The sequence below is a fragment of the Mastigoproctus giganteus genome, chromosome 2 (assembly GCF_048544385.1).
Source record: "Mastigoproctus giganteus isolate SK-2022 chromosome 2, ASM4854438v1, whole genome shotgun sequence".
NCBI lineage: Eukaryota > Metazoa > Arthropoda > Arachnida > Uropygi > Thelyphonidae > Mastigoproctus > Mastigoproctus giganteus.
In genome coordinates this window covers 81,321,114-81,346,320 of record NC_143576.1, presented here as the reverse complement: position 1 = coordinate 81,346,320, position 25,207 = coordinate 81,321,114, and the positions used below count along the sequence as shown (strand labels likewise).

Genomic DNA, 25,207 nt, shown 5'->3' with positions numbered 1-25,207 from the left:
CTACAGAATCTTGAAATAACTGGATTTAGATACCAAATGTATCATTGGGTATCTAAAAATTCTATCTGGCCTTTCCTAGCTTAGCATTTTATTTTAGCTGGTATTTATGACAGGTGATCTTCCTGACCCTCACACAAAACATCAATTCTCAGAATGAAAGCCTCCATGTTGGCCATGAGAAAAAAGATTTAAAGCTATACTAGAATTATTTTAATATAAAGGCATAATTCATTATGAGTTTAATGCCAGGAGGTCATACTGATAAGACCAAGTATTTAGAAATACTTGAGAGAGACACAATCTGGAGGACCAGACCTGGTATGTGGATATGGAAAAACAGCACTTTATCCTATTAATAATGCTCCTATTTGCTATACAAAAACTTCTGAATACCTTTCAAGCCATTCTATTATTAACTATCTTGCATCCTTTTCACCTGACATTTTGGGTCCCACCCTCCTTGAACTAATAGACTTTACACACATTAAATGGACTTTTCCCCTTAAGCAGGAGTTAAGACAACTTTGACTTGCAGAAAGACTGAAGATGCTTGTTTGCAATTGTATGACCTATAGAAAATGTTTGGAAATAGTCAGGGTCATATTTGAGAATTTTGATAAGTCTTACACTGACCAATTACTTTATATACTGTGCATATCCAGAGTCTGCTTCTATTAGGCATTACAAAAAAAAAAAAAAAAAAAATCGTTTTTTGTTACAATGAAAACAAAGCATGTGAATGAAGAGCAGGCTAAAGCATATTTCTGCACAACACTTTTACATGTTATGGAGCTGCTTTGATAGTCAGTGTTCACCAATATTCTCTTTGCAGATGCTAAAGCTAGCCTTGAAAGAAGCTCCAACTAAAAACATATCCACCTTTTTCTAAAAAAGATATCCTAGATCTAATTGCCAGATAGACCTACCTATTTCCAGTTCAAGGAGCTTTACCTACACTAGAAGGAGCTGCACATGGAGATCTGAGGTTTTTATTGACATCTAATCAGAAGCTCTGGCCAGATATTTTCTTAATCTGAAACCACAGCAAGGAAACTAGATACTTCCATTCTTATGTTAACATTCTTCAATATAAGTTTCACCCCCTTGAATGGAGAGAGGGGAGCAAACTCCCACCCATTCCTTGTCATTCTTTATTGCCATGGCTACTACTGGAAAACCATATTAAATTACCATTTCAAAATCAAGAGCAGTGTAAGGAAGAGGTCCTGGGTTGGTTGCCCTGTGTAAGTAGTCTTCAGGCTTTGCAGCCTGGAGACTGCAATTTCATAGACTAAATCATGTACACTATAAAAAAACCACACCCACAACCCATAAACTGCCAGACTATTACATCAAGCAGCTGTCATAAGCTGAGGATGCTAAATCAGTGATAATGAGTCAGAAATGTGGGCGATAGCAATGTTGCTTTCCACAGTATCAATGAAGGGCATTTCATTTGAAACCAAACAGCCCTGTATCCTAACCAGAAAGCATCATAGGAGAGAGATTTTAGAACCCTCGGCCTGGAGCCAACTCAGGCTCCAGCATAAATTGAAGACTCCAACTCATCTTATTCAAAAATGCATTAAGCTATCAGTTTGCCATCTCTATACAACAGCCCAGTGACAACAATGCAAAACCAAAAATCTAAGGCACCTGTTAAATTGTGCCAACAAGCTTGAGGAGGGGATACCCTTTAACCTGAGGTGCCTCTTGAAACCAAACAGCATACATCTCAACTTTGTGGCATTGGCAGCAATTTTCAACTTTTAGTTTCTAGAGCAAAGAACAGCCATTTGCCTTCTTTAGCCCATGAAGAGTAGAACCAGGATATGTACCAATACACAAAAATTCAAGTTATGTAATAGCACCAGTCACTTATATTCATATGTAGAAGTGTGTTCACATGCTGAAAAATCTAGAATAGCTCACACTTACTTCCTATACCTGAGATTATCTAAAGCATTTCTGTAAGACAGAGGCTTACAGAAATTCCTTTATCAATGGGAATCAAACCCAGACACAAGTGGCAGATTACAAAAAGTGGATCACAACATATGGCCAACATGGTTTGGCTCTAATTTGGCTGTACAGCCCTGTCTCTCTAAATTTTAAAATTATGTAGCTTTTAAGTTCACCAGGGCAGTTATCTTATATGATTCATTAAATTTTGTTTTCCAAAAGCTGCTTAAGGTGTGTCCTTGAAGCCAAACCAAGACATTTCAACTGGATGCAAAAGGTTCTCTGAACCTGATATATTAAAGTGAAGTTAAACAATACTCAACTTTGGTTTTATATCTATGTATTTATTCTTTGGCAACCAGCACTTTCAATTGCCATAATCAAACACACCGTAGTCTTATTACGCATGATACAAAGTCTGCGAGCCACCAAACGAAGTCCACAATTTACCAAATTTATTTCAAAATCACAAAAACATGGCTGTATGTAAAACTGCCATGAAATATTGTGCTTTGATCAGTTTGTCATTTACTAACTGATATAACATTTATGATATCTCTATACTCATCTTTAATTGTTGTTGACAGCCGGTAGCTTCACTAAATTGTTAACAAGGGCGGGCAGTGTTTTGATTGAAATGTCAGACTTTGAAACTTCAAATGTTGGAGGTTTCAACTAAAGTTTGTTCTGAGGCAACTCAAGTTATAATGCTATTTCATGTATTTATTTGATATATTTCATTACTTAAATATTTACTGCTTTCTATAGTGAGGATTATCATTTGTTGATTCCACCTCACATTCTCATCATATCATTTTGGTTTCTCTGAAAATAAAAAATCTGCATAACAAAATTTTCTTGAGATGATTCATGACAAGCTTTACCTAGGTGTTTATTATGACTGTCTGTGATACTCTTGCTTTTCTAATTATGTACTGCATAGCTGTTTAATGTTTTAGTATGTGAAACAGGCATGCTGTATTAAAGCTATCTGAACACAGCTACACAGAGAATTTCATGATTTCCATTTTCATCCGATGTTCGATGGTACAATTGGCTAACAATACAGTACAGTTATGTATATTGTTCAGAAAATTGAAAAGTGGCATGTCTCATGTTGCTGGATAAATTGACACCTGCCTTATTTGCCAAAAGATTATTATCTAGACTCCACATTCTGAATATACAATACTCTCTGAATTGAGTTTAAATTTATTTTAATAAAATATTTATATTTTTAACTCATATTTAAAAAAATAAAAGATATATATAAACATAAAAAATAGGCTAATTATGTGCTTTCTTCCTCATTAGGTAACTATCCGGTTGACCTTTGAATTTTTCAGCCTCAACTCCCTACAAAGATAACTTGTTCCAGTAATCAACAGCTGGTTAAAAGACAACTTCCTCTAATCCAGTATAAATCTTTCCCCCTCCCCCCACAATTGCAATCCCTAGTTTTGAAATCCTTAATAACAGTGAAAAATCTGTGCTTGGTTGCTCTGTAGCCCAAATAAAGTCACATGTTTGCACTTTTACAGATTTCGCCATGTGGGTTGCCCATCTCTGGGCCTGTTCGAGAAGCTGTGGGTTCCCCCCCCCCTTTTTAACACAAGGCCTCTGCACTTGGACGCATGCCTTATACCAGTGTTTCCCAAACTGTGTTCCGTGAGATGCGAACAAGTGTTCCGCAAATATTCGTAACTAATAATTAAAAAAATTAATTTTGCATATTTGTAGCGTACACCATGTTTGTATCATTATAATTTTTAACATTACTTTACTTTATTTATTTATTTTTTTGTTTATTAATATACTGGGATAGACTAATAATCAAACAGACCATGGAACACTTTATTTTAGTATGCTTTGCATAAAAAAGTATGTGTAGAGGTAATGTCATCTACGAAAAAGTGCAATATAATGGTCTAATATGCCATTCGTATGCAATTTAGCCTGGAGTACACAGCCAAATGAAAATAAACCAGTAGGACTGCGTCTCACACACTTAGCTCAAGTTTGGGAAATACATTTCTGCAGTAGATATAAACTCAGAACCTCCTTGGATTCCAACTGTGCCTTTGTCCATATCACATCTTACAAACGGGAATAAAAAAGATCTCTCCAATCGTTATACAGAAGCTCCATGCACTGCACAGTTTTGAAAATAAAGTCATCAGATTTACACGGATGGTTCAAAATCGAACAACTCAATGGGTGCTGCAGTAGTTTTACCGGAATATATTATATCTGTCTCCTTGCCTCATGTTTGCAGTATTTTCACAGCAGAATTATATGTTATTAAACTAGCACTGGATGATATTACCAAGCATCAACTTCTACCTGCTCTAATCTATACTGACTCCCTCAGTACAGTAGCAGCTTTACAGAACAGCAAATATTCCTCAAATTTCTTGATTCAGCATATCAAAAAACAACTCGGAGTTTTGCATAAAGAAAGAAAACAAGTATCTATCTGTTGGATTCCCAGTCATGTTGGAATCCCAGGAAATAATCATGCAGACCAAGCCGCAAAAAATCCAGATCTTAATATACAAGATAACTTTCAGTTTGTACCATTTACAGATTATAGGGATGTATTTCGTCCAAATATACTTCCATTTGGAAACAACTTTGGAGGGACCAACCGTGCAATAAACTTCGCAGAATAAAAAAAATATCTATGTTCGTGGCGTTCTAGCTCACGTACAAATAGACAGGAGGAAGTTATATTAACAAGACTGCGCATACCTTCCTCACTCACAAACATTTACTTCTAAGAGAATTCCCCTGCTCTGCTCTGTCTGTCTGTCTGTCAGATACAACTTACAGTAAGGCACATCCTGATTGACTGTCCATCCTATTCAGCCATTCGAACCACATCCTTCCAATCATTAGCAAACTTGCAAGCTCCTCTAACTCTCTCTCATGTACTCGGTGACAAAGCAAACCTAAGTGAACTCTTTAAACATCTAGGAATAATAAATACACTCTGATATATCCATCCTAAATCATTAAAATGAACATAATGACACTGACAAACACATATTGGCCACAGTTGCCCTTGTGTCCTGAAACTTTCATACCACCAACAACAACAGGTTGAAGGAGAGGGGGAAGCAAACCGATATCATAACTAAACTCACTTCCTTGTATAAATTTTTTTTGGTAATTATCAGTATCTCGAAATATTATTATTAAAATAAATGACCATGGATTTGTAGTTGAAAATAGGAACTTTAAAATGATAAGCAAGTACTTCTACTATTGCAACTGTGCTCAATGAAAATGAACACAATATTTTCACAATTCAAAGTGAGGATGAACAATCGCAGCCTTTTGTTCCCAAAAATCCAATGTGAAAAAACAGGAACCAACTAATAAAAGACCAAAATGAAAGTTATTTGAATTTCAGCTTTACACGTGTTGGAAATAAAGATGCTCCTGATGCACAGTGTGTCGTACGTAATAAAATATTAGCAAATAGTTCTTTGGCTTCCATAAACTTGTGTTTCGTAAGTGTTCAGTAAATATATTGCAAGATCAAAAGTGTGGGAAATGCTGCCTTATACAGTGGGGATTGTGGCCTCCCTGTTTCTACAGGCTATTGATATTGTTCGATGAATCAATGACAGGAACACCATGGGCTTGCCTGGCCACCTGTTTACACTACTCAGAGAACTTCATATCTGCCAGTATTATAACTTCCAGATTTCTTCCTTTACTGTTTTTAACTCCACTCCACCAAGTGTATAAATTATTTTGGGGTTGTTATTTCCCAAGCGCAAGACTTTATATTTTGCTGCATTAAAATATAGCTGCCACTTTTCTGACCATCCTTGAAGCCTGCCCAAAATCATCCCGAAGGAATGCTGCTTGGCATTGATCATCAATGACTCAATCTTTACATCACCTGCAATTTGACATCATGCTTTCTCTATCCTCTTGGCAATGTCGTTTATGAAAATCAGAAACAACTGGGGTCAAAGAATCTGACGTAATTCCACATCTGATGTAATATCAATTTGAAGAATATCCATTAATCACAACCCTCTGCCTCACAGCCACCTTGCAGCCCATCTGAGTCAAATGCCTTGATAAAATCCAAATAAACTATGTTGAAATTATTTCCTACATCCAGCTCTTGAGTAACTGTATCAAAATAGATAAGAGGTTAGTTAAAGATGATTTTCCCTTAACAAAACCACGTCATGTCCTTCAGCATGCTATTTATATCTAAATGTCCCTGGATTGCCCTCTTAATCACTGCTTCCAAGATTTTATCACCAGTAAAATCAGACTGACCTGTCTATAGTTACTTATATTGCTCTTAGAACCACTTTTATGTATTGGCAATACGCTAGCATTTCTCTAATCCATAGGAATCTCTCTATGGAGCCCAATGATACGTTTATAATTAATCTCAATGGTTCAATGCATTTTCTGCCTGTCTCCCTCAAAATTAATGGATATATGCCATCAAACCCTAGGAGCCTTTCTTGCTTTGGGCTCAAAAGTTCTAATAAACTATCATGTGTAATTCTGAAATTTCTAATTTCGTGTTGCAGCCTCACTTGTACGGCTTCTCATCAGTAAAGAACAATGCAAAGTATCTATTCACTTCATCAGCAACATCAGCTGGGTTATCTAATTTTCCCACATAGGCATATTTCCTATCTTGACTCCACTGCCTCGGCTATTCAACAAAATGAGATAAACTTTATATGGAACCCATGATTTGTCTCGTTCACCAAGGTTTTATCCTAAAATACATGCCTCTAACAAATGCACATATTTACAACAAAGCAAATATGAATGAAATGTAGCAAAATGAATCTAGTTGATTTATGCAGCCTCTTGAGATACATACTACAAAACTTACAAATCAGAAATAGCCACAGTTTTACATGGATTATTGGACAGTCATACTAGAAATATATAAATAGGACTATCAGTCTATTAAATAAAGTACAAAGTATCAGTCTATTAAAAACAAAGTACAATTGCAATTTGCAAAAAAAAATTGTCACTTTTAAACTCCATACACAAATTAGTAAAGGACACATTACTAATTTGTGTATGGAGCCCTGCCCAAAACAGTTGCAAGTCCATGTAAGTGAGCAGTCTTCACATTAAAGCAATTTTATTGCCTCCCACCCTTCCCCTTCAACACCATCTTGTAATTTGCATAAATGGAATCAGATATTTACAAGAATATGATTTGGCATCAGATTTCTAATCAAATTCTAAGAATTTTTTTTTTTTTTACTTAATGCCATGCACAGTTAAAGAATGTATCTTATACAAACAAACTAAAAGAAAATACTCACGACATGGGGTGAAAACCGCCTATCAAAGTCCTTAACTGGAACAATTCCTGCTTCTCCTGGTTCTGTAGTGTAGCCAATCTAATAATTATAAATACTTTAAATAAGTTACTCTATAAACATAGCTGCAAAAATATAGTGAGCCTTACTGTTGTTTTCCATTTTTACCATACTGTTTTACCACTAAAATATGGGGAGGGAGAGTTTTATAAACTTTTTAAACTTATACACATTGTTTATTTAAAATATTCAGTGAGAAGGTTCTGGTGCATTTCTTCCCGCAACTTCTGTTCAACAACATCCTCAATGTGACTTATCACAGAGAAATTTTCTTAATCTGTAGCTCAAAGAACTGCACTACACTTACTGCCCTCCTTGGCAGGTAAGCACATTAGTTCCTTCTTCAACATCATAATATTCCATTTTACTCCTCTTGTTCTTGTGTTTATAACTGGAAAATTGGCTTTGCATTAGTTAAACACAATCCATTAATTTCAATACTGCCAACAAAATAATCAAAGGAAACTACTTCAATTACACCAAAAAAAAAAAATTTTTTTTTTTTTTTTTTGCAAATTTATTGGATATCTGCTATTTGTCTTAAATCCTACATGATTACAATATATATAAAATTGTTCAGCCTTTTCACAAATAAGTGTCCTGCTTGAAGGATTGTTTTTTACTCAACAACAAGAAACTCGCTTAAATACACAGCACATATCAAGGGTTTAATGTCAAAAAATGTTAACTACAAAATCATTTTGTACTGAACTTTTTTGTAATTAGCCAAGAAAAAGTCATTTGACATTTTCTTTACTAGAAATGCACTTACAGCCCAAGCTTACTTTAAAGTGCTAGAGAGATGCAGTTCTATGACATGATATGCACTGTTATTGGTATAAAGTAAAACTAAAGTCATCTCAAAGGAAAAAAATGCAGTTTTGTAGTTAATGTTGTTTGACACTAAACCCTTGATATCTGGACAGCCTGTATTCTTCATTTGTTTCTTACTGCTAAGGGTTTGAACATGTTCTATCTGCTTTCAAAAATAGCATCCTTATTTGTTAGATACATTGAAAGCATATTAGAGAATTCCCAAATTCTGCAGTAGTTTACAGACTACAGGTATACCTCGCTTTAACATTTCATTGTAATGAGAGTTCAAAATTATCTACAATATTCAGTAAGCAACACTTTTCCCATCAATTATAACAACACTTTCATTTAAAAAAAGGACCCAGAATGCTTAGAGAAGTTAAGAAATCAAATGTGAACAGAAAACTATGGCCTTATTATATCCAAAATTACCTTAGACCGGGAGAGCTACCCAGTGATACACAAAGAAACATAGTATAGACTGGAAAAAGGAAGGGGGAAAAAATAAATAAATAAAACTGGCTTGGATAATAATAATATTGAGGAGGCTTATGTTGCAAATATACTCAAATGACACAGCAAAGATCTGACTACCAAAGAACTCCTTGAACTCAGAGACAAAAGAATAAAAGGCAAGCATGAAAAAATGCTAAAACTGTGGCCCAGAAAATTAATAAAACCAAGGCTATGTCAGAAGCTTTTACCTATTTAGAAACTGCAGTGGCCATCTTTGCTGTGAAAGGGGCGCCTCCGTAGCCAGGTGGGCAGGAGCACCAGGGCGTAGCACACGCTTCTTGATTAGACTGGGGTTCGAGCCCATGCCCACCAAATACGGAGGATGCGGAAAGGTCAGGGAATGACCACCGCATATCCCCAGAGCAATATGGCCTTAGTTGCTAATGCTCCTAAAAACCAAAAATAACAAAATATAACAGCTGTGAAAGGTGATAGCATGCAAAGGAGCAGCAGAATTAACAGGAATATAAAAAGCATACAAATGTTACCAGCTACTGTGAGACAAGAACAGTATGTAAATGTCCAAAGACACATTTTAAACAACCTTATTCATTTAAAACAGAAGCAGCTTTATTGTTTGTTTGTTATTTGGTTTTTAGGAGCATTACCAACTAAGGCCATATTGCTCCGGGGATATGCGGTTATCATTCCCTGACCATTCTGTATCCTCCGTATTTGGTGGTCACAGCCTTGAACCCTGGTCTAATCAAGAAGCGTATGCTACACACTGCTGCTCCTGGCTACAGAGGCGCCCAGCTTTATTGTTTGTAACCAACTAAGATGGGAGGAAAAATTGTTTTTTTATTCTACGGTTTCTTTCTTTCATAGGCTTAATAGGGATGGTGCCATGATAAACTAACAATGCACAAAGTTTTCTTATTATTATGCTATTATGTAGCTAGGCAGTTGTGTCATTTATGCAAAATAGGCAAGTCTACTTAATTCATTAAGCGAGGAACCTAACCATGTCATTAAGCGAGGTATACCTACATTTCTTGTCACCTGTTTCTACAGCCTGAATGGCTTTAATTTTATCTAAAAATGGTGATAATCAGTTTTCTTTTTTCAGCACGGCGCTGAAACTTTTTCACTAAAGTGTACAATGTCTGCACCAAAAACCAAATTGAAAACAAAACAAGCTAAACATAAATGCATCAGCAGTGGTTATTGCACCAATTCACAGACAAAATCATGTGAAGGAAAGGAGGATATTAGACATGGAAATAAACAAAGCAAGTGCTGGAAACCACTTCATTTGAAGCAAAAGAGAAATTATTCAAAAGACAAATTTATCTGTTTAAAAAGTGTGTTAAACTAGTTTTATAACAGTTTTGAAGCCCATTTTAACCTGCTGAACTTGAAGCCTGGTAAGAAACAAAGGAACTGACAAGATATTAGAATCTTCAGCATTAAGAATTTTAAATAAATAAACGGAATTAACAGATGGAGGCAGTGGTAAAAGCAGGGGTGGGGAACCTTTTTACATTGAAGGTCATATTTTATTTATATATAAAATTATTAGGCTGCATGCTGAGAATTTAATGTAAACAAAAAATTATATTTTTGTTTATATTAAAATATTTTTACAATTTTAATTACAGCCTGTTATTGTTCATACAATAACAGGCTGTAATGAGGAATTTAAACAAAAAAATTAGTGAAGACATTTGTTTAGCAAAGATGATAAAAGTAAAAATGGACGAACTTAGACAACAAACCATTTAATGACTTTTTTTTGCGACTGCTTAATGCCAGATAGTAGTCTGATATTTGGTTCCAACATAGTTGAGCGTTGTTTTAACTGGTCCTCCAAGTGAATATCTGTCATCTGAGACCTCAAGCCACATATCATATATAGATTTGGTTTTACCTTGCAAAAAAATATTCAGATCATCTTGCTTTGACATTATATCACACAAAAATGCAATATCTCTGCAGAATTCCACTTTTGACAATTCACACTATTCATTCAGTTCCTCAAAAAAGAGTGTGATTTGTTTTTGCAAAGATAAAAGTTTGACAAGTATTTGTCTAAAGTGTCTATGCACTTTAGACAGGTATTTGTTTTTTTTTTTTTTTTGATTTGGTAGTTGTTGGCGCATCGGCTTCTGTGGCCATATTGCACCTCCCAAGGTTTTTGCAGTACTTTGATCCAAGCCCGAGGCGGGAATCGAACCCGCGACCTTTGGGTTGCCAGGCAGGTACTTTACCCACTCGGCTAGCCCGGTTGGCACAGGTATTTGTCTTAAGTGCAACTAGTGCACTTTAGAATGATTTAGCAGATCCATGCTGAATGTTCCATCATCAAGCTTGAAACATGTTGCGAAACTGGCGATGTCATGGTATATTTGCTCAAACGTAGTTTACAATACCTATAACTATTTAATGTGTCACTTAAAACAATAGATTTGGCACACAGATTCTGCTGATGAAGAATACAGTGAAAGGAAATCAAAGTATCTGGATCTGGCAATTCTTTCTGTAGTAACGCAAGCAATCCTTCATGTTTCCCTCTCGTTGCAAGTGCACTATCTGTGCATATACTTACTAAATTACATAAATTCAGTTTTGCTTTACAGCATTTTTCTTCGAAGATGGTGAGATATCAAATCCTCATGTCCTGGCAGTAAGGGCACTTAAAGCCAGTAATTCCTTGTGACAATGAAAATCCACAGTTATAACACGAATAAAAAATAACACCCGTGCTGAGTAATGGCCAGTGGATTCAACCAAGGTGATTGAATAATGTCTTTGATTTGGCATATTTCATGAAGCTGTTCTGTTATATTACGGGCTAATTCATGTTGCTGAGCAGTTATGGTCCTCCTTGAAAGAGGTAGTTGTTTCTACTTATTAACCTTAGCTGAATCTAAACATCCCACAACTTCAACAGTGCATTCTTTTATGATTTCCACATCACTAAATGGCTTACCTCTTCTTCCAAGTATATAATGTACAGCATAACTGTAAACTAAATTATATAAGGAGAATAATGATATATAAAAAAATAAAAATATTTTGAGTTTAGTGTTGTCATGAAATAAAAGGCAGATTTTGCATTTGAGAGAAACAGACAGAAGGCTGCAGGTTCCCCACCCGCAGCCTTTACAGGGTAAGACTGTATTACAAATAAGGAAATGTGAAGGGAAAAAAGAAAAAAAACAGAATAACAAATAGGATGAGAGAAGAGAAATAGCTAAAAGGATATCTGAAGCAAAAATGAATGATAATAGGCCAAGAGAAGGTGGCTGAATGCTGTGGGGAACTGAGGGCTTATTCTGAGTAGGGCTAAAGATCTAAGAAACAGGAAAACACAGAGGAAAACTGAATAAAAGGTTGATAGCCCAAAACTGATTTGCAAAACCATAGTGACATATACACTGAGTGATCGCTGAATTATGACTACCCCTATGAAAACTGAATGCGACCTGTTGATCACGTGAGTGCGGAGTTAGTCAACCTACATAGCATAGATAAGGTGGCAGTGGTTCAGTAGGTAGTAAAATTCCGAGCGTGATGGGTAAAAGAAAGGATTTATCAGATTTTGATAAAGGACAGATTGTGGGTGCTCAATGAGCTGTGCCTCGATTTCCCAACTGGCTGAACTGGTGGGGTGTTCGAGAGCCAACGTAGTTAAAGTGTACCAGGACTGGCGTCAAAATGGCCAAACAACGACACGATGGCAAAACGGCAAAGGTCAGTGAAAGGTTGATGTTAGAGGTGAGCTTGTTGTTGTTTGTTATTTGGTTTTTAGGAGCATTAGCAACTAAGGCCATATTGCTCCGGGGATATGCGGTGGTCATTCCCTGACCTTTCTGCAACCTCCCATATTTGGTGGGCACAGGCTCGAACCCTGGTCTAATCAAGAAGCGTGTGCTACACACTGCTGCTCCTGCCCACCTGGCTACGGAGGCACCCTAGAGGTGAGCGCTGGGTCTGACGACGCAAACAGGCGCAGCACTGCACTATTGAAGAGTTGACTACCCAACACAACATGGGCCAACCCAGAACAATATCTGGCATGACCATGCGTCGCACGTATGGGCTATACCAGCAGACAACCTCTACGGCATCCTCTCCTAACCAAGGTTCACTGGTGTAAAAGACTCACCTGGTGCAAAGAGCATGCAAGTTGGATGTTAGAAGACTGGAAGAAGGTGTGCTAGTCGGATGAGTCATTATTTACTCCACACCATGGATGGTCGTGTATGGATTTGGCATCAACAACATGAGGCTCTTCATCCATCATGTATGGTATCAAAAGTGCAGGCCGGTGGAAGTGATTGTATGGTGTGGAGCATGTTTCACTAGCAGGAACTTGGACCCCCTGGTGCATGTGGAACAACGTATCAGTGGTCTCCGCTATCGTCAACTGCTTGCTGACTGTGTACACCCGCTATGTTACACTTTTCCCCCGAATGGCGATGGTGTCTTCCAAGATGACAATGCACCGAGTCATCGGGCACTTGTTGTGCAGGAATGGTTTGTGGAACACAGTTCTGACTTCCAGCATATCGACTGGCCTGCGAACTCCCAGGATGTCAATGCCATAAAGCACTTGTGGGACACTATGGAAAGGCATATCAGGCACCTGGATACACCAATCACCTCCATACCGCATTACACACACAGCTTGGTTGGCCATACCTCTGAACGCTTCCGACATCTTGTTGAATCAATGCCACGTTGAATAGCTGCTATACTGAGGGCAAAAGGAGGACCTACAAAGTATTAGGTAGGTGGTCATAATTCAGTGATCACTCAGTGTACATTTACTACGTATAATATTCAGGATAATAATAAGTATAGACATTTAGAAAGAATAAATAACTTAAAGAAAGCAGGAACATTTATTCTTGTTTATTTTTTGAAACCAAAATGTTATCGACATCAAAAAATTAAATGTCACTATAAAAGTTTACAATGAATCATACCTGTACTTCTTGGGCATCTTCTGATGGTAAATAAGTGACTTCTGCTGCTGTAAAGTTATAGTAGCCTGCTTTTCTTGGTCTCACAACAACAGTATGCGTAATATTACTTCCACTGTGAAATGGATAATAAATCAAGGATAACATCTCGGTACTCAGAAGCAAACATTTATGTATTTCACCACCATTCCAATGACAGTATCAATAAATTAAATAACAAAGTTAAACATTTTTGTCTTTTCCCCATACTGAAGACATATTTGTCCACACAGCATTCTGTACTATTTGAAAATAAAGAAGTTCAAGTATAAATAATTTATCTTTCTTGGCTAGGTTGCTAAGGGGTTTTACATTCACAAAAGGACATGACTAGAAGACAACACTGAAATGTATGACTGACTGACCACTTTAACAGATACATCTACCTGTCTCATGAAATGGAGCACTGATAAAACGATCATGTGGCAGGTGGGCAGATATGTAGGAATACTGTATGTGTGCAATTCAGTGACATAATTAGCAAGATTTAAGTGACTATGAACATGGCATGGTAGTCAGAGCCAGACTCTCCGGTATGAGTTTCTCAGAAACTGCAACCTTGCTAGGGTTTTCACATGCGAGTGTCTCTTGGGAGTATTAAGACCGATCCAATAAACCAAATAACATTCGACCAATGATGGTCCTGAAGTTGAAAACAACTGGTTTATGTGGGATACCAACAAAGGACAACAAGAATATTTTTTTGGTTACCAGAGGTGTAAAACTGTGGTAACCAAAAAACTTGCAGAATGCACAACTCATTGTACCTTGTCAAGAATGCATCTCAGCTGATGATGAAACCAAGTTCTGTCAGCAAAAAAGGAAAAAAAGGTACAGTTACAGTAAGCTCAAGAACACCAGTGCGCATGGAGAATTTGAAGTGTTGTCTGGCCTGACAAATCAAAAATCCTGCTTACTGCTGTTTCACTGTGAGGGGAGGACTAGAATATGGCACATCGTGAATCCATGGACCTATTCTACGAGGTATCCACAATACAGGCTGGTAGTGACAGCATAATAGTGCAAGGAGTGGTTTTTTTTTTTGTGCACATTGTGTCCTTAATATCAGTGAAACATCTGGATGCAACAGGTTAGCTGGAATTTATTTCCAGATAACCTGTTGCAGTGTACATCCATCTACATATGGATTCTTCTTCCAACAGGATAATGCAGCATGTCATAAGACCACAATTGTACAGAACCGGTTCCAGGAACATGAGTGAATTCAGCCTACTACAGTGCACAGTCACCAGATCTCAATCCATCTGAGCACCTGTAGGATGAGGAACTATCTCTTTGCAGTAGAGATCCACACTTTCTACACTTTGCTGAATCCAGACTGTTCTGAGGGCATAAAGGGAGACTTATTCACTACTAAATACATATATTTAATAAAGAGGTCACTAAGCAAATGGATACAGAACATTTAACATTACAATCAGTAATATTTATTTAAATTCTTGGTAGTTTTAAGAAAGCCTATAACAATAAAACCTAATTAGAATTTATGAGTAAGTTACAGTTGTACATACAGAGAAGGTACAGCTATGGTGGATAAAACATGGTGAACAGCTATGTTGGTGTGTGTAGTAAAATAACATTATAACACTATGATTACAACACAAGAACAATTTCATATCTGCGGTAAAACAGAAGACTGAAATATTATATGGTATGAGATATACATTAAATAGCTGGAAAAAAGTGTTATGAACCACTTCTATGATTTTCAGTATTAATTCTAGTCCTGAAGAATTATAAATATGGGGAATTAATTTATAAAAAAAAAAAAAAAAAAAGTGTAATACTGGAAATATCTGCATTATATGTGACTGCCTGTGATTCTTACCTATTATTAGTCTGGTTTAGTTTAAGCATAGCCTTAACCATTAACAATATCAAATTAGATTTATTCATCTTGTCAACTGTAACCTATGATAAAAAAATATATATCTGGTTGTTCTCTAACCAGATATTTTTTCTATCACAAGATTACAATAGTGACAGTATCTACTATAACAGATACTTTACTGAATTTTTTTGTCACACAAGCAGGTTCTGATGTCAATACACTTCTTACTCTCAAAATGTCAAAGCACACACTTAAAAACAAAAATGCATTTAATCCTTTTGTATGCATGTATATATGTTTTTCCAAGTGTGAACCTAAAGGAGTATGAACATGAAGGTTGTTTCAATGCGGTATCAAAATTATGCCTGTAGAGTAAGTGCCGGTTATTTAGAATCAGCTGCTTTATAGAATCAAATTTCAAAGAACCGATTCAAATCAATAAAATGCACTATACTTGAACTGTTTATTAGAATCACATCTGTTATAAGAATCAATTGTGAACACCTCTGATATTTTTCTAAAGTACAATTCTGAAGGTCAAAACCATAAAACATTAAAAACATTTGCAGTTTCTGTTTTAATGGGTTTTTCCACTAATGCAGTTCTGTTAGTGCAATAAACGGGTAGTAAACTCAATCTTGTTGAATTTGCGATAATATCAATAGTTGGAATTCTGTGTTTTCACGTTATAATGGTGAAATGTGTTTCCCCTTCACTGAAATCTGCTCTTCATTTCTATATCTAAACTTCGTCTCACTTGCATGTGTCGTATGCTTTATTGATTGACACATCTTTTTTACTGTGTTTTAAATTTTACTACCAAAAAAAAAAACGTCAGTGAACAGAAAGAGTGAATTCGAATGTAAAAGACAAGTTACAAATTATAGAAATGTACAATAAATTAAACTCAGGCAATGTGCCTCAAAGGGAAGAGGCAGTAAAATTAGGAGTGCCTCAGTCATTTTCATCAAAATTATTAAAATCCTGTCACACATTAAACACTAATATGATTAGTGAAACCAGAAAAAGGAAGCATGAAGGGAAATGCCAAACAGTAGATGAAGCTCTGTTCGTTTAGTTCAAACAGGCCAGCTCATTTAATGCACCAATCAATCGTAGCATTCTTCTTCAAAAAGCTAATGATTTTGCTGAAAAACTACATGAAGAGTTTAAGGAAACGGATGGACAGCTGACAAGATGGAAGGAGAGGCATGATATTGTTTACAAAAAACTTCACGGAGAAAAACAGGATTCCGATGGTTCTGCAGCCTGATACCTGGTTGAAAACCTCTTGGCAAACTGTTAAGCACTTATAATCCTGAAGACATTTTTAATGCAGATGAAACAGAGTTGTACTACAGGGCTACCACTGCATGATTTTTAAAAATTCCTCTGCGTCTGCAGGAAAGATCAAGGACAGAATTACAGTTCTTTTAACATGCAACATGACAGGAACAATCAAGATGAAGCCGTTAGTTATAGGCAAGGGTAGAGTAAACTGCCTGGATGTTTTAAAGGAGTAAAACAGCTGCCTGCTGAATATGCCAATAATGCTTGGATGACAGCTTCTTTATTGGAAGATTATCTTCATAAATGGGATTTGCAATTGGATAAGAAAAACAAAAAAATTGCATTGGTTTTGGACAAAGTTGACTTTCAGAAACGCTGAATTAGTTTTTCTATCTTCGAATACCACAGCACTAATTCAACCTCTCGACCAGAGAATAATAAAAACCTTTAATACCTTTTATAGATCGGATATGAGGCAAAGAATCGTCCAGTCTATAGATGAAGGTTTGGGAACATCATCTGATATCGCAAAGCAGTAACTGTTCTAGATGCACTTCATATGACAATGAGTGCCTGGAATGAAGTTTCAAAAACATGCATTAGCAACTGTTTCAAAAATTGTGGATTAATTATTCATAATGGGCAACTAAGTCACAATACTGATCATGTTGAAAAGCCTGAAGTTAACAGGAGTTTAATGATTGGGTGGACATAAAAGGTGATCTACAAGTTACTACAGCTTTAACAGGTGCCACCATAGCCAGGTGGGCAGGAGCAGCAGTGCGTAGCACAAGCTTCTTGATTAGAACGGGGTTCAAGCCCGTGACCACCAAATACGGAGGATGCGGAAAGGTCAGAGAATGACCACTGCATAGCCCCGGAGCAATATGGCCTTAGTTGCTAATGCTCCTAAAAAAAAAAAAGAAAACAAATAACAGCTTTAACAAATGAAGAAATTGCCTAATCTGTTACTGATAATTCTGCAGAGGAGGAGGAGGAAAATAAAGATGAACCCCGAACGAATTCCAGTTACAAAACGGCAAACTCGTGAAGCTATAGCCATCCTGAGGAGAGCGTTGGAAGAAACTGGTGAAAGCGATTGTGAATATAGACTGCTATACAATATTGAAAGATCTATAAATAGACTTTGTGGTGATAATTCAAAGTAATCTAAAATAACTGACTATTTTAAATTATAATCATATTACTTTTTCTTCTTCTTTTTTTTTTTTTTTTTTTTTGGGTAGTTGTTGGCGCATCGGCTTCTGTGGCCATAATGCACCTCCCAAGGGTTTTTTTTTGCAGTACTTTGATCCAAGCCCGAGGCAAGATTTGAACCCGCGACCTTTGGGTTGCCAGGCAGGCACTTTACCCACCCGGCCAACCTGGTCGGCTTATAATCATATTACAAAGTGTTATGCTTAATATGTCACTTTGCTAGCACGTAAGTATAAATTTATTTTTATTTTGCTAACCTGTAGATAATATTCTTCCAATTTTAATGCATCATTTAAAACCGGTAATAAAGTGCAAATTTGTGCACTTTATTATTACCGTCCGGATATCTGTTGATTTTCGCTTATTAGAATTGCCATTTATTAGAATCAAAATTCAATTAGCAAATGTAATCACTATAACTGGCACTTACTGTATATATGTTTGTTTGTTATTTGGTTTTTAGGAGCATTAGCAACTAAGGCCATATTGCTCCCGGATATGCAATGGTCATTCCCTGACCTTTCCGCATTCTCCATATTTGGTGGTGACGGGCTGGTTGGTTGGTTGGTTTGGGTTTTATTGGCGCATCAGCAACTGAGGCTATAATGCGCCAAATACCGGTCATATTATAAAAAGTTGGTGGTGACGGGCTCGAACCCCGGTCTAATCAAGAAGCGTGTGCTACGCACTGCTGCTCCTTCCCACCTGGCTACGGAGGCGCCTTACTGTATATATATACAGACTGTCCTTGAAATTCTACAGGAATGTGCCATCATCTATTTAACTGTGTTTAGAATTAAGAGTAGATGCTTTGATACTTAACAATAATTTCCAATTAGAACAGGACCATACAACCTTTCAAAATGATTTGGGATGATGTGGGCTTACATTAACCAAAAGTGAAGAAATTATCTGGAATTTAACTTAACTACACCTAGATATAGCCACTATCAAAAGTGCTCTCCTTGAGCAATAATGCACGTCTGCCACATTAGTACAATCACTGGTGTCAGTTCTGCAAATATTCTGGCTGGATAATACAGCTAGCACCTTGAATTGTTACATTAATAACAGCACTTTGAGTTATTACATTAATAACCTGTTGTTCGGAGCAGAAGCAATGACCTGCTACACAAAGAGGGAAAAAAATGGCGAAAAGTCAGGTGAGTAGGAAAGGATGTGGGTATTAAATAACAAGACTGTTGCAATAAAATAATATAATTAAATATTTTATACCTTAAAAGTTATCCCCTTCAAAATGTATAGAATTGTAAGAAATGTATGGAACAGTGTGAGTGAGCCTTGGGCTCACACACTGTTCAATACATTTATTCCAAATACAGAAACATTTCTGGAAGTCTAAGCCCTTTTAACAGTTCAGTCATTTTTTTCTGTCGTCAATGGAGTGAAAATGGGTTTCCTTAGAGTACACTTTTCAGTTTAAGGAAGAGAAAAAAGTCAAAAGGGACTAGGTCTGGTGAGTACTGGGTGCATGTTCACTCACAGGGATTTGTTTTTTGGCCAGAAACTGGCAAACAGAGCAGTTATGTGCTGGAACATTGTTTGATGGAGCGTCCAACCATCCTACCACAATTCAGGTCTCTTCCTTTGAATTTTTCATGCAGCCTTGTCAGAACTTAAATCTTGAGAAATGAATCCTTACTGCACAATAACATGATGGCCAAAAGAAGCTTCTAACATTACATTCCCTTTTGCAGAAATTTTTTTCAGTTGCAGCACAAGGCAATTTCAAATACAGCCAGGCCTCACATGACGCGAGTTCGATTAATGCGTTTATCAGTTACCGCTATTTGAAACAAATTATACCACTTTTCACAATGCAAATTTCCAGTTAATGCGATCTTTTTTTTTTTTTATGTGATAGTTGAAAAAGATTTGAATCGCGCATTGGAAGGGCAATAAACAAGCATTTGCTCAGTGTATTCCAACAACCATTGGAAGCAGACGAGAGTTATTTGTTTGTCTCCGCTAATAAAGTCATGGGCACTTGCATTTAAAAATTCTAATTTTTAAATGCAAAAAAAAAAAAAATTTTTAATTTTTAAATGATCCAGATGAAAATTTTACTGCAAAGGCGATAACGGTAAAAGAACTAGATGAAATCTTGCAAATCGCAGAGAACCTCAAACAAAAGGTTTAAGGTTCTGCGATATTTATTTTGCAGGGCTTAGAGAAAATTGTTGTCGACTGCCAGAAATTGACTGATGAAAAAAAGCCAACACTGTTCAAATATTTCCGTAACAAATAGTTTCTTCATTGTGTATTTTATGCAATAAACATTTAATTTTATAATTATTTTCATTATCTTTTACATGGCATGCAGTTAAAAAGTCGTGGCCATTCCTGAAGGTCACAGACCAATTATAATTTTTTCTATTGATTATTACATTTGATTAATGCGTCTCCATCCTGCACAATGCACTTAGGGGACGAATTAATCACGGTAAAACGAAGCCAGCCTGTAAATGATTCGGGCTTTGTTTGTAGGTTGCAGAGAAAATACCAAGTCTTGTTCCTGGCAATGATGGACTTCAGAAATAATTCATTATCATTTATAAGTTGCAGGAAATTGCCATCAACATATTGAATTAATTGCCGATAAGCACTGCTTGCTGAGCAACCAAACATATTCAAATCATCACTTAAAATTCCATTCAAACACAGCAGCATGTGACAGAAAATGCAGACAGCAGTTGAAGTGCATTTGTTAATTGTTCAGTTTGTTAATGAATAATAACTTCGAAGCGCACATAAATGCAGCTGAAAACTAATTCCACAACAGAACATTGTTGTACTGTGTTTACTGGCTGCAGCATTGTGTGGCTAATAAATTAATTCAAAGTATTAAAAAGTATCATCGGTATTAAAGAGAAATTTTTAGTCATATTAGCACTATACAAAAGTTTCCAACAATACACAACACTACATTCATACAATATCCATACATTTTAAATCTCTGGCCTTTACAGTGAACTGTTACACTCACAATGAAAGCAACACAGAGATGATGGGGAAAACCCCTGGTGCCGTTACACATGAACATACTATACACTATATACAGAATTTTCACAATTCTCATTTAAAATTTGAAGAATCTTTCAGTTGTTGTTGTTGGTCATTGCTAATCACACAGCCCAATGTTATTTATTATGTATAATTGCACATACCTGCAGAGAGAGTATTCTTTTTTTTTTTTTTTTTTTTTTTGCTACTGTCACTGATTCAGTGAACTTTATAACTTAGCAAGGGGTGCTCTTGCAATTTACAGCTATGTACAAGGGGCATTTGAAAAGTCTGTTATGAAAGAGAAGTGTACTTAATGTATCTCACACTTCACAGAGTAATCCACCAAGTGTAGGCGCCTCCATAGCCAGGTGGGAAGGAGCAGCAGTGCATAGCACACGCTTCTTGATTAGACCGGGGTTCGAGCCCGTGACCACCAAATACGAAGGATACGGAAAGGTCAGGGATGACCACCGCATATCCCCGGAGCAATATGGCCTTAGTTGCTAATGCTAACCAAATAACTAAAATCCAAATAACAACAACCACCAAGTGTCATGCAGTTTCAATAATGGTTTTTTTTTTTTTTTTTTTTAATTACAGGTCCTCAAGTCAACAAAGTTGTATCAATGAGGAAAGATGAACAAAATCAGTCATCCAATATTTCGGAAAAAAGGGACTAACACCAAAGGCAATTCACGATGATATGGTTACACCACTGGGGAGCATGCCACTTCCTTAGTTGCTGCTATGATTTAAAGGGATGGTTGAGTGGGAGAAGACAGAGTGGTAATCAATGAATACTGCTCTTCGTGGACAAATGTTATTAGTGCAGTTCCCCAGGGTTCGGTTTTGGGCCCACTGTTCTTTTGTATATTTATCAATGATATTGATGAAGGTATATCAGGCTTAATGTCGAAGTTTGCAGATGATACAAAGGTTGGCAGGGTTGTTAATGACAGTGTGCTACTGCAACAGGATCTAGAAAAGTTGAATAGATGAGCTGAGAGGTGGCAACTGAAGTTTAACGTTGACAAATGTAAAGTACTGCATACGGGTAGCAGTAACCCCAGAGTAACGTATAAACTGAGGATCAAGTACACTCAGGGTGGTAGAGAATGAAAGGGACCTGGGGGTAATTTTGCAGTCAGATATGAAGTTTTCTGAGCAGTGCAGATGGTGTCTTGTCAATGATATACGGGAATTTTTCTAGTAGGGATAAGGAGGTGATTATCCCCTTGTATAAGGCCATGGTCAGGCCACACCTTGAGTACTGTATACAGGTCTGGAGATCTCATTTTAGTAAGGATGTAGAGCTGCTGGAACGAGTACAGAGAAGGGCAACAAGATTAGTGAATGGAACAAAGGGTTGCTCTTATGAAGAGCATTAATTGCCAGATTAATTGCCTTAGGGAACAAACTCAAATTGAGGAAGGACAGTTGTAGAATAGATGTGTAGAAATTTGCCTTTAGCCAGCAGGTGGTTGATTGCTGGAACAAACTTCCATCTGTCATTGTAAAAGTTGACAGCTTAAATAAATTCAAGGCAGAACTAGACAAACATTTGAAGTGAATGGATGGGTGAAATGGGAATGTTTTTTTTTTTTTTTTTTTTTGGCTGATGCTGTATAAGCTTGCTTCCTTGCATCATATGCCTCTACTAATGCTATTTTATGGTTACGAAGTGGACAGCAAAACTTTAATGAGAGGAGTGTCTGGAAGATAACACACACACACAGTGGATGGCCTGCAACGCCCATCACTTGAAAAGTTGGTAGTATGCATGATCTGGTGATGAGTGATCGACATTGCCAATATCCTGAGCATCTCATTATGAAAAAGATCTCAGCACAGTGGGTCCCAACATTGTTGACGGCAAGTGCACAAGTTTTCAAGTAAAATGAACATTTACTTCATTTTAAAGCAGATCCAGCAAAATTCCTTGCTAGGTTTCTGACAATGGGTCCATCACTTTCAGCCAGAGACAAAGGAGTAGTCCAAACAGTGGAAATATACCTCTTCTGTCCCTTCAAAGAAGGGCAAGTCAATTCCTTCTGATGGAAAGTCAATTCTTACCTGCTGATAGTGACATCATTGTTGCAATGGATGCTCAAGAGAAAACTTGGGCATCCAAACTTCACAACTATAACCAACACATTGCAGCAGCAGCAAAAAAGTGTATTGACTCCAAAGGGGGAGGGGACTATGTTGAAAAGTAACATATTACCAGAATAAACTCTTCATAATCAGGTCACATACTTTACAAATGCCCCTTGTAAGCCGGTCAAACAGCCTTCACACAAGCTAGTAACCAGGGTGACATCACTTTAGACTGGTTGCAAAAGAAATATGTTTGATTATAGTTATGGGAAACCAACATCTTTTTTTTCCCCCAAAAAATAAATCGCTATTTATGGAAGAGAATGCTGCTTCAAAGGAATATATTACACACAACTAAAATAAAGCATAAAAAAAACAATGATTTGAAGAATGTTATAATTTTACAATTTGAATGTGGAGGTATGTAATAAAATTTACCTTTCAACTTAGGTCCTTAGCAAAGTAGTATTTACTTTAACTTAAAAGAATAGTATTCAAAACAAGAAGTTCCTGTGTATCTACTTCTATGGTTAATCTCTTGCATAAACAGACTCAACTTAACTCTAAACTCAGCTCAAGTTAATTCCACATAACCAAACTAAAATTAGTATTAGCAATGATAAACAATGCAAGGAAGCAAGCTTGTACAGCATCGGCAAAAAAAAAAAAAAAAAAAAAAAAACCAAACTCATCTGTCCAGCCCCTCTAATAATTTGTAATGTGTTCCTTAAATTTATTCAAACTATCCACCTTCACAACAGCCAGATGAAAGTTTATTCCAACAATCAATTACCTTAAATACTTCAATGAGGTCATACATTCCTAGTTTCTAAGTGCTAAAATTTGCAGAACTAGTCTATTATGGTAAGAGTACACTTTTGTATACTTGACTAATGTGGTTGCTCTTCTCTGCACCTGTTCCAAGAGATCCTCATCCTTCTAAAAATAGGGCTTCCAGAGCCACATGCAGTACTCAAAATGTGGCCTAACCATTGCCTTATGCAATGGTATAATCACCTTCTTGTCCCTTCTGTCAATATCATAGACCGAATATCTCCACTGCTAAGAGAACATCATGTTGGATTGTGCACAATTAACAACCCTAAGTCTCTTTCATTCTCCACCAGAATAACACACCCCACCTTGATATTTTATTCCGTGATTACTGCTGCCTGTATGCAGCACCTTGCATTTATCAGTGTTAAACATCAGCTGCTGCTTCTCAGCCCATCTGACTAATTTTCCTTACATCTTGTTGCAGTATTACGACTTGATTTCTGTCATTAACCATCCTGCCAACCTTTGTATCTGCTAACTTTGATGTGCCGTCATAATAAATATTGAAAACAGTAAGGGGCCCAGCACTAAACCCTGGGATACTCCACTAATAACATTTGCTCAAGAAGAGTAGTGCCCACTGATAACAACTGTCTCCTGCTACTCAACCATCTCTTTATCCATAATAGTAGTAACTTGTCCCGAATGCCACACTATTCCAATTTGTACAGCAGTTTTTCATGTGGAACAGTGTCACATTCTTTACTGAAATTTAATAATATATGACATCGAAATTATTTTTTTTTGTAACCAGTTGCTTTGTTACTGTATCATAGCAGTTAATCAGATTGTTCACATAAGATTTCCTCATAGCAAATCCACTCTATAGAAATGCAGTTACATGTGATTTCCAGGAGCCTCCGTAGCCAGGTGGGAAGGAGCAACAGTGCGTAGCACACGCTTCTTGATTAGACCGGGGTTCGAGCCCGTCACCACCAAATACGGAGGATGTGGAAAGGTCAGGGAATGACCACCGCATTTCCCGGAGCAATATGGCCTTAGTTGCTAATGCTCCTAAAAAACAAACAATAACATGTGATTTCCATTTAACTGCATTCCTCTCAAGATTATCCTACATTACTTCTTTAACCACTGACTCCATTATTTTCCCTGGAACAGTAGTCAAGCTTATATGTCTGTATTCTCTTCACCCTTTGATTCCCCTTTGTAAAACAAGAGATATTTACATCTACAATCTCTAGGTACTTCCCATGAATCGAAGAATACCCTCATAA

General features: G+C 36.7%; 1 protein-coding gene across 1 annotated transcript in view; it reads right to left on the bottom strand.

The window, feature by feature from the left end:
* The window catches only part of SsRbeta (signal sequence receptor beta), a 55,725-nt gene that overhangs the window by 1,968 nt on the left and 28,550 nt on the right, over nt 1–25,207 (bottom strand). Inside the window, exons 4-5 of the mRNA XM_090368547.1 lie at nt 13,616–13,727; nt 7,293–7,370 (exon numbers count right to left, since the gene is read on the bottom strand). Coding sequence (XP_090224673.1) covers nt 7,293–7,370; nt 13,616–13,727 — 190 coding nt within the window. The remainder of the gene's footprint in view (nt 1–7,292; nt 7,371–13,615; nt 13,728–25,207) is intronic.